This window comes from Ammodytes marinus, assembly GCF_949987685.1.
Source record: "Ammodytes marinus genome assembly, chromosome: 2".
Lineage (NCBI taxonomy): Eukaryota > Metazoa > Chordata > Actinopteri > Uranoscopiformes > Ammodytidae > Ammodytes > Ammodytes marinus.
Genome location: NC_137231.1, coordinates 18,833,382 through 18,848,551, shown reverse-complemented (window position 1 = coordinate 18,848,551; position 15,170 = coordinate 18,833,382). Strand labels below are relative to the sequence as shown.

The 15,170-nt window shown below is 39.8% G+C and overlaps 3 protein-coding genes across 5 annotated transcripts; 2 read left to right on the top strand and 1 right to left on the bottom strand.

Moving 5' to 3' along the window:
- Window positions 1–369: 369 nt before the first annotated feature.
- Window positions 370–5,528, top strand: LOC307269061 (RILP-like protein 1). The gene is made up of 8 exons (XM_080051884.1): window positions 370–791; window positions 1,461–1,611; window positions 2,430–2,548; window positions 2,666–2,941; window positions 3,071–3,262; window positions 3,662–3,810; window positions 3,905–4,003; window positions 4,324–5,528. The coding sequence occupies exons 1-8, from the start codon at window positions 471–473 to the stop codon at window positions 4,415–4,417; spliced, it is 1,401 nt and encodes a 466-aa protein (XP_079908010.1). The 5' UTR covers window positions 370–470; the 3' UTR covers window positions 4,418–5,528.
- A 507-nt stretch (window positions 5,529–6,035) lies between these two features.
- On the top strand, window positions 6,036–9,556 carry rilpl2 (Rab interacting lysosomal protein-like 2). Its single transcript, XM_080049507.1, has 4 exons — window positions 6,036–6,468; window positions 6,564–6,715; window positions 8,334–8,456; window positions 8,910–9,556. Exons 1-4 carry the CDS (start codon window positions 6,175–6,177, stop codon window positions 8,929–8,931), a joined length of 591 nt encoding a protein of 196 aa, XP_079905633.1. The 5' UTR covers window positions 6,036–6,174; the 3' UTR covers window positions 8,932–9,556.
- A 694-nt stretch (window positions 9,557–10,250) lies between these two features.
- On the bottom strand, window positions 10,251–15,170 carry kmt5ab (lysine methyltransferase 5Ab). Of its 3 annotated transcripts, none has more exons than XM_080044398.1 (8): window positions 15,040–15,170; window positions 14,698–14,804; window positions 13,146–13,293; window positions 12,671–12,890; window positions 12,453–12,540; window positions 12,181–12,240; window positions 11,346–11,536; window positions 10,251–10,879 (listed from the first exon to the last, which is right to left on the bottom strand). In XM_080044398.1, the coding sequence occupies exons 1-8, from the start codon at window positions 15,047–15,049 to the stop codon at window positions 10,669–10,671; spliced, it is 1,035 nt and encodes a 344-aa protein (XP_079900524.1). In that variant the 5' UTR covers window positions 15,050–15,170; the 3' UTR covers window positions 10,251–10,668. The 3 variants fall into 3 exon arrangements, with proteins under 3 accessions (XP_079900524.1, XP_079900525.1, XP_079900526.1); XM_080044399.1 differs by having other exon boundaries at window positions 13,146–13,260; XM_080044400.1 differs by lacking the exons at window positions 14,698–14,804; window positions 15,040–15,170 and adding an exon at window positions 14,402–14,446.

Below are 15,170 nucleotides of genomic sequence, written 5' to 3'. Positions count from 1 at the left end.
ACTGGGCATCCAAGGTAACGTGCTAGTAATATCATGACATGCGCAGTGGGACTTTGAGTCAACAGGAGGGAGGGCTGCTACCTTCAAGTGCGGTTGTACTTTTTCCCCCAAATCCCTAACATGGTGGGATGGACACCAGCTATACGAAGGACAAGTAGAAATTGCCATATAGCCTGTCTGAAACAAACAGTAGGGGTCCACAACAACTATAACAACCCATTATTATTTATATGGCCTAGCATACTGATGTAAACGTACGCTAGGGTGGTAAAATATATTGAAAATGACATGTACGAGGTTTCGCGGGTAGTGTGAACGCAGCATCAAAAGTTGTCGTGCCTAAGTTTAAAACAGTCAACAAACAGAAACAAGTCGTCTTCATGCCCACACATTACGGACAGCTTATGTAAACTAGTTTTTCTACATCAAAGGCGACTACACTCTAGCGTCAGAGGACAGAGATATGTTAAATGTGGCGGGTGGACAAAAAGCAGAGGACAGACATGGAAACCTGTGTGTCAGCGCTGGACAGACCCGCAGTGGACCTGACGGTTATGGATGTGTACGACATAGCGGCGGTGCTGGGACAGGAGTTTGAGCGGGTCATCGACAGGTTTGGGTGCGAGTCTTTGGTCGGCGTGGTGCCCAAAGTGGTGCGGGTTCTGGAGCTGCTGGAGGCGCTGGTGAGCCGAGGAGCCGCCGGACAGGAGGCCGACGAGCTGCGGAGGGAACTAGATAGGCTGCGGCAGGAGCGGAGCGACAGATACAACCAGGAGAGGAAACATCAGAAGGTAGACGTGTGTGTGTGTGTGTGTGTGTGTGTGTGTGTGTGTGTGTGTGTGTGTGTGTGTGTGTGTGTGTGTGTGTGTGTGTGTGTGTGTGTGTGTGTGTGTGTGTGTGTGTGTGTGTGTGTGTGTGTGTGTGTGTGTCGTGTAACGTTTATGTTTATGTTTTCTTCTGTCTGTCTGACACTGTGCGCACGTGTGTACCGACCTTGCGACAAAATGCTCAGGTTTTGTAACCAAGAACCTTAACTGATTATAACAATACAGAACTGCTCTCTGGGAATGTTCTGGTAATCAATAACTGAACATAATCAATGTAGCACCGTTTGTGATAGTTATAGATAACATAACAGTAAGATATTATGAAGGCTTTATCATTTTTGGTGCAGTTTAGTTTGGTATAAACAATGTAGTAAACTAATAAGGAATCATTCATTTGTAATTATACTTGTAAACTTCAAATTACTTTATTTTTCATTTAACTTCTAAAACTTCAAATAAAGGTTTAAAACAACAGAAAAAACAAAACAAGTGATATCCTATAACATTTTAGGGATTTTGGGCTACAAATACCAAGTATACTGTGCAGACACTTGACTGGGTTTGTTTTTTTGCCCTTCCTCAACTCTTCCCTGTTTAAATTATTATTATTTCTTGTTTATTTCTAATGGCAAGGAGCTGGAGCTGGTGGAGGATGTGTGGAGAGCAGAAGTCCAGGACCTGCTCTCTCAAATCACTCAGCTTCAGGCAGAGAATAAGAGGCTGTTATTGAGCCTCTCTCTCAAAGAGTCCCCCGTCACAGAGGAAGACCTGCAGAGACATGAAGGTGGGTCGTCTGCAGCAACATCCCTCAGTTGGAGTTTCTTCAGATGAGATTTGGGAGATTTTTAATGAAAATTCAAATATTTAAGTACAAAATAGAAAGTACACTGACTTTAATTACACAGCACAGCCTGTTCACAGTCTGTTGCTGTGTGAAGTCTTGCAGTGCGTTTTGTGTTTCACGGTATCTTGGGAAGACCGGATGCTAAATACGCTTTGGTCGTGGCTGAGTGTTCCAGTACAGATCGTATTTTCTGCTCTGTATGTTGGCTCACTTCAGATTTGTGTCGCACTGATTAACCATCTGCTGTACACTACATATATACTGCATTTGCAGTCACATGGGTTTGTGCAGTAAATGCTGCATGCTTGCATGTTGACATGAAAGGGAGGCTTTGATGAGAGGCAGTCAGGTGCTTGTAACTATTTTTGACACAGACCAAAATACAGCTCTTGTGTGAGACGTTCATGGTGGCTGCAGCTATACTTACTTTCAGGGCCACAGCACACACATTCAACATGCAGTGACTTGAAATTTGTTAACGTAACATAATCCATCACACATTTTTATTTGAACGTGAAATGTGCATGTAACGCAATCGCAAAAAGGCTTTCGGAGTTTTGAAAACTATTTTTAAATTTTGCACAATTGGAAAATGATATCGAAGGGGATGTTAACTAGATTAAAAATACTTTGGAGTGATACACGTTTACTAATCAAGCTTAAAATACAAAAACACTGGCATGGCAGGCAGCCTATTAGATTGCACTGATGTTGCATGAGTGAACATTTCTTCAGTGCTGTTTTCATGACACCCACAGGAATGTCAGAGAAGGAAAGGGAGGCGATGAAGAAGCTGAAAGACTTGGTGGATAAGCAAAGGGATGAAATCAGGGCTAAAGACCATGACCTGACACTAAAGAACGAAGACGTCGAGGCAGTGAGTATTTGGACCATTATACAGCACATGTATTGGCACCTGACAAACTGTTCACATTAGTTTACTATTTGCTTTATGTGATCAGTTATAGTATAGTATACATTTCCATTACTGTAGCTCCAGATGCAGCAGCATCGGCTCATAAGAATCAACCAGGACCTTCGTTACAGGACAGGAGTGATGGAGACTCAGGGCAAGGCATTGATTCAGCATAGGGCTGAGCTGGAGGCTGCAGCCCAGGCACGGCAGCAGGAGATGGGGGCTCTGCAGCTGCACGTTGCAAGGCTGAGAGAAGAGCTCCAAGAATGGGAACTGGAGAGGGAGGTTGCTGATATGGAAGAAACCTCTCTGACCAAATCTGTGGTGTCATCACCAACATCACCACCGATTGCTGTAAGAAAAAGCTCATCAGCAGTATGTAAACCATTAGTATAATGTGGTTGATACTATGTTTGGACATAGGTCATTAAGTCTGGCAGGTTTTTTTAGAGCCTCATTGGATGTTGTGTGTTACTAATCTAGTGCCCGGTAGCAGCACCATCTCACTCCCCTGACAAACCAAACTCAGTGTGGGTGGAGTGCAGTGAGGACCCCGGCTTTCTGGAAAACTGCTTTGAGCGGGACACGAGTCAATCCCTTCCCCCAAGGTCATTAAACAGAGGAAGTTACGAAGAAGAGGGTGACAAACATGAAGACATGCCAGCAGTGTTGCCGGTAACACCTGCTTAACACATTATCTGTGAACATTCTCACTGTGGTTATAGCAGGCTGGTACCACTAGTACCACTATAAGAGTATTTACATTAAACACAAAGTGTTATCACTCTGTCATGGTGAATACCTTATAAACCTATTGTTAATGTCCAACCCTATGAAACATTAAAAATATATATATTTTAATGATGATGATGATTTAACCCCTGTGCTCGAGTAGTGCATGCTTGCCTTTGGTTTTCGAAACAAATCAATTTACTTTCACCAACTTAAAAAAAAATTGTTGCCTATAATTGGTTGCCTATAGTAGAAACTAAGCTACCCATTTCATCTTTATTGTCAGTGTTTTTCAATTCTGTGCAGTGACCAAATGCTGAATGTGTATTTCTGCTGCATAAGGTTTCAACTGAGGAGGAGACGGAAAGCCTGGAGGAGGAGTCAGACAAACCTCGATTCACGCTGCAGGAGCTGCGGGACGTCCTGCAGGAGAGGAATGAACTCAAGGCCGAAGTGTTCGTTCTACAGGAAGAGCTAGCATATTACAGAATGTAAGTTTTCTTTTTCAAAATTACGATTTGACTAATCTCAATATCACTCTGCACTGATGCATAAGTAAATACTTGCCTATTCCATATTCCTCAGCGAGGAGTTTGAGGATGACGTCAGCTCCATTATTTGTGCTCCATCTCCTCCACCGTGCTCCAGTGACACTGATCAGCATGAATCTGGGATCAGACGCTTGTGAGTAATTTGTTTGACACAACCCTTGCATCCTTTGCTTCAGACACAAAGGCTTAACTTTGCACTTTCCAAGGGGGCCAGTGTTTCACTGCCCTGTTTTCTTATCTGCTGTTCTTAACTGATTTTATAGGAATCTGTAAAACAAATAGGGTTTGTTTTCATATCATGTGAGGTTTATTCAGGGTTCGACAACATATAATACTGATCACAACAATGATTCCGTAGCTTAACATGTGTCTCTCTAGCCTTAAATTCCCCTCCTGTCTCCTTCTCATCATGTCACCATTTACATTTAAATTTTTTTCTAAATCTCTGGACAGGATCTTCACTGCCATCATGCCGATGGTTGCAGCCGGTTTGCTTGCAGACGACCCCACGTTGTTGCCAATCAGAAGACTTGTTTCCTTTGTATGACCTTGAGTTTATGTCTTCTTCTTTCCTGACACCCATGTCCAGAACACATGGACAGCGTTTAAATAAAGCCTCTTATTCTTATTATCATTAGGGCTTTGATGCAAATGATGAAATCTAAACATTACGGCGGCTGTGGTGTGCGTAAAAGGAAAGCGCAGTTGGCAATCTCTCCTTAGCACCGCAACTGCCGCAGCTAAAAAGCCACAGTAAAGTCGATCGCACAGTCGATTCCTGCCTCTGACACGTTGACCCGCAACATAATTCCCGTGCCTCTTTGTTCCTCTCCACACAAAGCGTTCTCTCTCCCATTGCACACACGCATGTCCCGGCCGCTTCCGAGAGCACAGACAGTGTTGGTTCCAACCGATAAAAAAATTAAAAATAAACACAACTTGGACACAGGCCCTGAAGCTATGTAAAGCGCTTTGAGTGCGAGAAATGCGCTGTATATTAAATATATTATTATTATTATTAAGCTGAATGGTCGCTCTGGTAACGAATACTAGACCTCGAATATAAGACGACCCGACTTTTTACGACCTATTTCTAGGGGAAAAAAACCTGTCTTATATTCAGACCAATACAGTTAAGTTGAGATGTGAGATAATGGGACACCGGTCAGTGCCTAACTTCATAAAATAAATAAAAGCCGTGCTACTTTTGTATGCTGCTGCAATATTAAATAAATTATCTCAAAAGTGTGTTACAACATTGCTAAGAATGGTGTCTATACACTACATAGTGCACATATTTGCTTGCCAGTGTGGCAATTAGCACCTGTAATTAGAGCATGAGTAAGTTTTCATATGCACTTTCAAATTCCCTGGTTGTCTCAAACAATTACATCGAGGTCAGGATGGAATGGGTCCATCTGCCATAGAACTGACAAATGAGAAACGTTGTGTAATCTATGAGTAGATTATGTTATTGATTGGAAATTATTGTAAGTATGTTTGAGTCTGGTTTTAAAGGTAGAGCCAATGAGCTTGATGATCATGTCCATTTGTTTTTATAACCAAGAGACTGTTTGACATAATTATGTACTTAGTGCTTAGCACCACTGGTACAAGCATGTAAAGCACTAGAAAAAAACTATTCCATCAATAATGAGTACTGTAAAACATGTGCTTTCAACTCAGCTGTGCTGGGTTGCATCTGTAAAATAAAGCATGCTCAGAATAAAGTTTTATTTTTCATCTTTTTGAATGTTGTTATTGTGTTACTTTAATATAATGTATACGGCAAAGACGAATGTGCAGGTTGTGGTAGAGCTTTTAGGCTATTTATGTAATTAAAATAAATAGTTTGGTTACTATTATTAGCTAGACAATCTTGTGAATGTGTGTGTGTATCATTCTTTGGCCATTTGACTCTGACTAGACTTAAGAGCTCTGTCACTCGGTTGGATTCGCCCATAGTATAGATAGGAATCGACTTAAAATCCACACGTGACATGCTGACAGTAACGTGACTAGCGTCAGTGTTAAGGGAGTGAATTATCTTGGTTCGTACACGATCTCACCTGTCGCTCTGTCGCTAGGATACTTTGCCCTCCTCTGCTGTCCAGCGAGTCACCTCATTGGCGGAAGAGTGATGGGGGAAGTGCTGCTGCTCTGGAAGTTGATTACCTTCTGCCAGTAAAACCGCTGAATCGGAGACCAAAAGTAAGAAAAGCGTATTTATTTTTATTTTACATGTTTTAGTAGTAGTTGGTAGAGAAACGTTGGCCTAATTCCGGTATTTTTTGGAGTTTTATCATGGAGCCTGGTGTAGAGTCGTCGCCTGCTTTGGCTTTTGAGAAGGACGCGTTTTCGCTCACGGTTGAAGATGTGTATGACATTTCTTATGTGATCGGACGGGACTTGTTGAAAATAAGCAGCAAGGGCGAAGAAGTGTCGGATTTACAGTTCAGAATAGTCCGCGTGTTGGAGATGTTCGAGACTTTGGTCAATAAGTACAACTTGTCTCTGGAGGAGCTGAAAATGGAGCGGGACAACCTGAAGAGTGAACTGGACAGGATCATCCAGGAAGGCTGCTCTGGGCAGGGCCCGGTGAGTGTGTTGTTAGTTACAGTATGTTCAATTACAGTTCAAGCTCTGGTTTAGTCGTAATCAGAAGTTTATTTATTTTTTGTCTGTATTCAAAGCAAACAGCGGGGCCAAACCAACTGGTGGTGGATCTGACAGACCCCAACAGACCGCGCTTCACCATGCAGGAGCTGAAAGAAGTCCTGCAGGAGAGGAACCATCTGAAGGCTCAGCTCATGGTTGCCCAGGAGGAGCTGCAGTTGTACAAGAGGTGAGCAACTGTGCCTAGCAAAGTCCACTCTGAGATTCACCATGGCACTTCAACCTCCATTATTTGACCCCGTTTCTAATACTAAATCATATTGAAATCTGATGTGTTGTGTACAGAGCCGGCCCGAGGCATAAGCGAACTAAGCGGGCGCTTAGGGCCCCCGACCGCCAGGGGGGCCCCCTCAAAAAAAAAAAAAAAAAAAAAAAAAAAAATTTTTTAGTTTGTGTGTTTGATATTAACATCATATTATGCAAATGTGAGTTATCATACAAAAAAAGGAATACAATGTTTTGGTCTAGATAATTAATAGCCTAAAAATCTGTGAGGTAATCCGAAATTATCTGATCATGTCACGGTCACATTCATGCACAGTGTGTATTGAGTTTATTTAAAAACAATTGGAAATGGGGCTGCCCTCAGTTTCCCATGCACTGTGTATGGTCTATAGCCTATTTCAGCCTCGTCTGTGGAAAAAAAGATAGTTGGACAAGAGTTCTTCTGCTTCGTTCCTCTCACTGCATTTAAATGCATTCACTATATTACAGAGAAAAAGAAAAATAACTCCAAGCCCAACCCAGAGGACCCTCCATAATATTTTATTTTATATTTTATAAAATCCATGTGTCCTTCTTCAATAGCTTCTAATTCATCTGACCCAGTGTCTCCAAATTATTTGTTCACACTAAATTTCTCAGATTTAGCCTCTTAATTTTCCTCTCAAAGTGCACCAGATTCATGCATTTCACTTTAAAAAGGTTAAAAAAATCTCCCGGGGGGGCATACCCCCGGACCCCCCTAGGAGGGTCTGAATCTCGGCTGTCTAATATTTTCGCACAGCTGCACAGTGGAGGGACTAGCGGAAAACACTGGGTGTGTGAATAATATTTCACAAAGATCTATAATTTCAGCAGCGCTGACATTGGAGAGGGGCCCCCTAATCATATTTCGCTTAGGGCCCCCTGAAGGCTTGGGCCGGCTCTGGTTGTGTATCTGTTTACACACATGAAGGGAACAGCAACACCAACTACAGCCTCACAAATGACCACAAAGCTAAATCACCTCTCTGAAAGTTTTAAACACAATGTCAACCAAATAGAACAGAGTATAACACAAGCATTACATAAGCAGGATTTATTGCATTGTGAATAGTGCCAGTTAGATTGTTAAGGTGTCTATGATAAATAATAGTATTCTAATCTTAATGTAGTGCACATCTTACTAACACTAGGGCTGTACACTCATACAATTGCAGTGGGCCGATATATTCAGTTACTCTCACAGTCATGAACTGCGTAATGTATTATTTCATTATGTTGCAAATTTAAAAATAAAAATATATAAAAAAAATCCAAATAAAGACAATAAGCACTGCAATTAAGCAGCTATTACAAATATCAGCAGTAGACATGACCTGTAAGGATGTTATTAAACTAAAATAATTTTATCATCTCTACTTTCATCTTTATTTATAACAGCACTGATTCTATCACTGAATGGGATAGAGATCAATTCAGCCTCAGCTCGATATTGTTTAATTTTTTTAAGCTGTTTTTGATACACGGCACCTTTGCAGTTCATAGTCTCTCAGGGACCATAAAGCTCTTATTCTCCTCTGCAGTGGCCTCCTGCCACCAGGTGAACCAGCCATGGTGGAAGTGGACCTGGAGACACCGGCAGCACAAGAGTACAGTCAGGCCACGACAAATGATGCAAAAGAGGAGAAGACCACCATTAGCAAACTGTGAGTAAGAGGTTGAATGCTGTAGTATGAATGTACAGAGTAGATAACAAAGACTAAGCATAAACTCATTACAACATTTTTTTCTAAGTAAAACCCCCATTTGAGCTGTACACCTCAGATGTTTTTAAGGTTTGGAGAAAAGTTCAGCAACAACCACATGACGTGAAAGCTGGCTAGCAGGGAGATAGTTCTCACAGCCCGTCTCCTGTGTCTCCTAATGATATACTTGTGACCAAATGAATTCATGCTGTTGCTGAGGATGTTTGTGTGAGCACCCAATGGGAAAGAAGAAGTTGGAAACTGGCAATGTAACTGCAAAACTACTGCTGACATCAGTAATTACAGTCTACCATGACTCAATGCTGCTTTTTCACTGTGGGAAGTTTTTCCATGCATGCTTCATGTTCAGGAACAAATTCTCTAAAGTAACTCCAGACACTTTTCCGTTTCTAGGTTTTCATTCAGGCGAAAATAAGAAGAGCCTTTCACAAGAACTGACCAAGAAGAAGACAAACAGGATTTGTCTGGACAATTTTCTAATCAAATCACCACTTTTATATTTTTTACTATGTGTTTTTGTCAATCTAACAAGCACTGTATTTTGTACTGGAAATTTGAATGATGTTTATAAGTTGTGTAGTGGAAATATATGTCATGGAAAGTTTGGTGAGGACATCAAATGAAACTGGAAAGTATTATGTAACTAGTGTTTGAGACTGTTGAATGCATTTAAAATGAAGTATTTTATAGGCTTAATCAAAATGAAGTTTTCAAGGGGCTCCATGTTGGTCCAGTAATCTTAAAACACAGTTTGTGTCACTCAGCTGTCAGCTAACAAATAAAAGGGGTCCCACCTAACGATTTACAAGTATAATAAACATGATTACATTTAAGTGTTTTTTCTGAGGTTTAACACGATTTCCTGTTATTCAACATTACACATATTGCAGCACTCCTTATAATGATGATATACAGTTCAATTGTGAGGCATAATCACATATATTAAAGTCCTGCACAAGAGTCCTGATGTATGACTTTTGGGTAGGGGTGGTGAAAAAAACGTTCATGTAAAATTCGCAATTCCTATCTTCTGACATTTTAAATTGATCCATAATTAGCAAAAAAGCATTTTATTTCTTTATATACTGTATATATATTTATTTTTAAATACATGTATTTCACCGCCGCTGGTAATGTTGACTTGCCTTAAAATCATATGCATTACAATTACAAGCTTCACATAAAAATAGATATCAAAGGAACGCAACGCCTCTAAACTCACAGTGGACTGGATTAGATCTAGGAATCCTCCTTTGAACTGAATGGAGAAATCAATTTTAAATGGGGAATCGTTTTGTGAAGCTGTAGATTTATCATTGCAAAACAGAACCAAGTAAGATTGACTAGACTTCAGTGAATAAATACAGAATATCCTCAACTTTGTTGCAACTGGGGGGCGCCCTTGGCTCAGTTGGTAGGGCGTCCCCCCCCCATGGGCCTCGGCCAGCAGCGGACCCGGGTTCGGTTCCGGCCCGCGGTCGTTCTCTGCATGTCGCTCCCCTCTCTGCCCCATTTCAACTCTGTCTCTACACTATCAATAAAGCATAAAAATAAAAAATCCCCAAAAAAACTTTGTAGCAACTATCTTGCAGTGTACCATCAACATTACTGCTGTCCTCCCACAACCAACTGTACAATTTGTAGCAGTGGAATAGGGAATACAACAGCCTCATAGTTAAAGAAAAAATACACTCTGTGAAGACTGACAACATCCAGACCAAAATTTCTATCCTCACATTGTTTTCAGTCTTGCAACACTTTCTTCACCATTAACCCGGCTACAGCTGGAGTGAAAACGCAACAGTGTTTTATTCTTCAATTTACAGAACAGGCAATAATTTACAAAAGTGAAATTGAGTCGTCAATTATATTTCATTGCAAAAGGAAACCCCAATTGCAATACGTTAAGCTTGCATCAATCTGCTAAAGTTGGATAAAACTAAATATAAAAGCATGATAAAAACAACGGTTGGAAAAATACACTTCATGGAGTTGAAGCTTTAGTCTCCATTTAAAACAAAAAAATGTTTTATACTCTGTAAAAAAAAAATTGAGATCTGCTCATCTGTAACACCTTTAACATAAAGATGAAAGGGACAACAGAGAGCACCAATTCATCCAATATATAAACAAACACTTGTGCGTCAAGGACTCAGTATTTTAGCCAAGGGTGCGCCAAGACTGAATCTTTACTACGATCACCGTAGTCATATAACAGCTCTTCCTCGGCTTTGATGTCTCTGGAAGCCACCAGGATCAGATGAGGGGTTCCATCGATGGGGTGAAGCTTGGTCTGGCAGTTTCCAGTTTTACTGTGGTTGAGGAGTCTTCCAAGACGGGTTGATTCCTTTGTAGCGTCCACACTGTAATATGTAAACAAATACAATATATAACTTTCAAGCGTCCGAAAGACTGCCCATTTGAATTACTTTCCTAAATACAGGCCTTTTTCCCCATGTAAAATGTCAGTGTGGAAGAAAAAAAAAATCTTAGACATTATTGCATAAGATGTTGCCAATTCATAGAATTGGGAGACTTTATTTTACCAAACCCTCTTTTTATTCCCAGACTAATTATAATTTTATTCTATCAAGATGAGTTTGTTGGCAATATATGCCTTTATTTGACAGACAGGAAAAAGGGGAGAGGGGTATGAGATGCAACCACAAGGTCACCAGTGCGTCCCGGTCCCACCCAAACAAATGTTATTAATCTGTCCTGCATTACAAAGTTTGCACTTACTATCACATAATCCTTAACTCTAAACAGTCACAATATTTTATTCGCTGCAAGTTATACCTTTTTCAAAGTGGTGACATTTGGACTTACCAGTACGTTTTAGCTTGATACTGGAAGTAGTACATGTAGCATCCTGTTTGGGGATCCAGAGCGTACTGGGCCTCTCTTATTTTAGCGGCTTCCAATTCCATTAGGTCTCCATGGTACTCCACGACAAACTCTCCCTTCTCAAAGCTCTTGGCAGCAAATACCCCTCTTCCTTTTCCTTCTATGTGTTTGACCTGTCAATATTTAAAAAGCAACAATGTGTAAAGTTACACTAATTTGCAATTCTAAAAGAAATTATTCAAATAATCCAATAGACATGGGCCGACATCCGGTTTTAAGGTAGGCTATACATATATTTGAAAAAGCCAAGGTTTCAAAACCGTTATTATGAAGGAATTATTTATTCATTCATAATATTCTATATGTACTGTAAAAATAAAAACAATTGTGTTCAGTCGGATTAAAAACATTTTTTTTACCCAGACATTGCTAAATATCACATTTGAGAACTAATCGCAGTACCGTTGTAATAATAACCGTCTATAATCTAACATGCCCATTACTGGTCTACAGAAGTATCAGTTTGGTAATGTGCACAAACAGGAGGACTTAAGGTGAAGTAAGCAGTTTAGTGAGCAGGTTAAAATCCTTCCCAATGTCTGTTTTGATGGTTTTTAAATCATGTTTTATCACACTTATGGATCTGAGATGATGCTAGATAACTAGCTGCTTGTAGACCGCAGTGCATTAATGTGGTGACGTAGGGACGAGCGAGGGGACTGCTAACTGCAGTAACTGACAGGAAGTTAGCTAAAAGAACCATTCCGCTTACAGCACCTTTAAGGTGTTACAATACATTTGAACCATTACATTTTACCTGCAATCCTTCTTCAATGCCATTCTTTATCAGGTCATCAATTTGTCTGTGTTCTTCATTCTGTAGTAAATTTGAGTAATTGGATCAAAGTCAAATGTTCTGTTATGGTAGAGTTGCATAATCCTCATACAAACCCTTATACAAACACAAGACAATAAAGGCAAGAATATGTAAACATATGTAAATATCTTAACTTCTGCAAAGTGACAATGTACAGTATAGCAGAGTGAAATCCTTCTTTACAACACACAGGGAGGCTTCTTCATACAGACCTTTAGCTCTGCTTTGGTTTTTCTATAACTACGTCTGATAGGGAAATAGTCTGTGACCTTTCTGTTTTGTGGAGCTTTATCTTCCACCCTGAAAAGAGAAATATTGAGAAAGTAATGAGAGATTATGGTTGTGCAACTTTCTCTGAGAGAGACCATGTTTTTTTAATTTGTTTTTCTTTTGTTAATAAAACACTGGCATGTTGGCTTTCTGCACTCACTTTTTTGTTTTGCGACCAGCTCTATTCCGAGTTTTAGATGTTGAAACTTTGCTGTTTGCTGAAGAACTGGCATTTGTTTTTGTAGCAGAATCTTTTTGCTCCTGTTGGTCAGTAACTTTTTCCCTGATCCCATGACAGTGCAAAGTGAATTCAGGCCTTTGCTCATTGGATTCGCAACTCTGAGATTCGCAACTCTCAGATTTGATTTCATTAGGTGTGTCTAGAATGAGGAAGAAACAAATAATTAAACTGAAAACTGACTTAAACATTTGGACTCAGTCAAAACAGTTAGGCTTCTAAAACAAAATAAATGACAGTTAAGTAGTGGCAGGAGAGGGTGGGCGACCGTTCACGTGCACCGGAATTTCTTATGCGATACCCGTGGATCTGCTGACCATGAGGTTACACAGGGGTTAGCAGCTGGCATTTCAAATGAGTCTATTCAAACCGTTTCAAAACTAAATGAGATACTGACCTTTTTTCAGCTTTGGCATGTCAGGATTAGTTGCATCAGATTCATGTCCTTCCTGGATCAGCATGCTTGGACTGTCGCTCAGAGGAGATCTAGGTTTGCTTGGACTCAGTAAATTCTGGAAAATTGAATGCCTTTTACCTATGCAATCCTGCAAAAACAATTATTTATGTTGTAAAAAAAAAAAATAATAATTCACAGGAGTAGACCTAAGTTATATACATCTTCAGGTAATATGATGAAATAAATTATTAATTTATTCAATGAGGCTGCTTCCAAAACCAATAATCTGATGCAGACTTTGTTAAATCAGTGATTCTTGAGAACCAGGACAAAAGGCTGTCTTCCATATGTAACTGCTGTTATCTTTAAAAATTAAAATACAATTGTAGATGTTATTAGGGATTAAGAATGTCTGGAGCACAACTATCCCCTTAAATTTAATTGTATCATTATAATGTCAAATATATGACACTTGTTATCTTCTCACAATGTCCAAAACAGTGTGTCAACAGAAAGGGTTTCAATCTTTCATATGCAATAAAACCTATAAAAAGAAATTAAAAAAGTGATTTATTTTTTTTTTTATCAAAAGCAAAACTAAATAATCTCTCATATCAATAAAAACTGTTTTTCTTCAACACATTCATGTTTTATATGGCTTCAAAGTGGTGGGACACTTTGTCACCACCGTCAGACAATCCATTAAAATGTAATAAAATCAGCCAGTGAAGTTGCACATGTTCCTAAAAAGGCTCATTGGATCCCATAGAAAAACAGTTCAATACACCAAACAGATTGCCAACTGAAAACTCCGATGAAGACTTCTTGACTCTACACCCCCACAGGGTTTAAGAGTGTTAAATGAATACACTTAGACATGCAGCAGTTTCACTAGACCGTACATATTGTTTTCAGGTGTAAGTACAAATAATAATAAGATATACAGAATAAACAGTGGGAGCCATTTGATGTGAATATTTATTCACTGTTGGTCCTATGAGGATTGTCAGGTGGTATATTAATAATGAAGTGTAAAGAAATTGTAATTTATCTGTGACTTAGTTCAGTTTCCATGGTATAAAGTATATCATAATTTTAAACTCAGTCCACGACACGTTAATCAGTCTAGCACAGTGTGTATGTGCACTGCAGCTCAAAGCAATATCTCCCTGACACATATGTTTATCCCAGCAGACTCTGATCTGTATAACCTAAGCAAATAGATATGTGTATACATTGGTACTCCTTAATTGTACCTTTTGAGTGGTGAAGTGTATGAAGGGCATATTTTGCCCTTTTCTAAAATGCTCAAGTGTGTAAAGACGTCCAGTTCAAATTTTACAATGCTCCCTGCTGGCTTGCAGTGTGTTCTGGCGTTCTGGTTAGGCGTGGGAAGCATAGTGGGAAGGATAAATCCGTTGCTACGACACCAAAATAAAGCATGAGCCAGACGGTTAATGTAGTCACCTTTCGGGTGGTGGATAACACAATGTCAGAAAGAGCTATTTGGCTTCCAAACGACGAACACGTGACACCAGAGAATAAAACATACCTTGATAGTTACTGGCTTGTTTTCCTTTGTCTCTTCTTCCTGTAAGGAAACTTTATGGCCAGCAGTGTCTTCGGGCTTTTTGTCGGTTCTCAGAACATTTTTCTTCCCTTCACAAACATGGACACAACAAAATGTAAGCATTGTTGTCCTATTGACCCAACATTATACAAAAGCCGACCATTACCGGCGAGTTTTATTAGTAAACATCTGCTATGTGTATTTAAACCAAAAGTTGGACTTCCGACCTCTGTGCACGCTAGCTAGCCTTGGTTTTTAGCAACAAATTACGTCGTCGCTTGCTTGTGATAATTAATAAAACGTGAACGCCTTAGCAAGATTTACCTTTTGCCATGTCAGTTTCCAGAATAATATAAAGTATTTTAAATGTTGCCCTCTTTGTCCACGGGCTCCTCACTGTAATTAGTTCAAGTCTTCTTCAACGACACACATCAGACCCCTACGGTCGTTCAGAG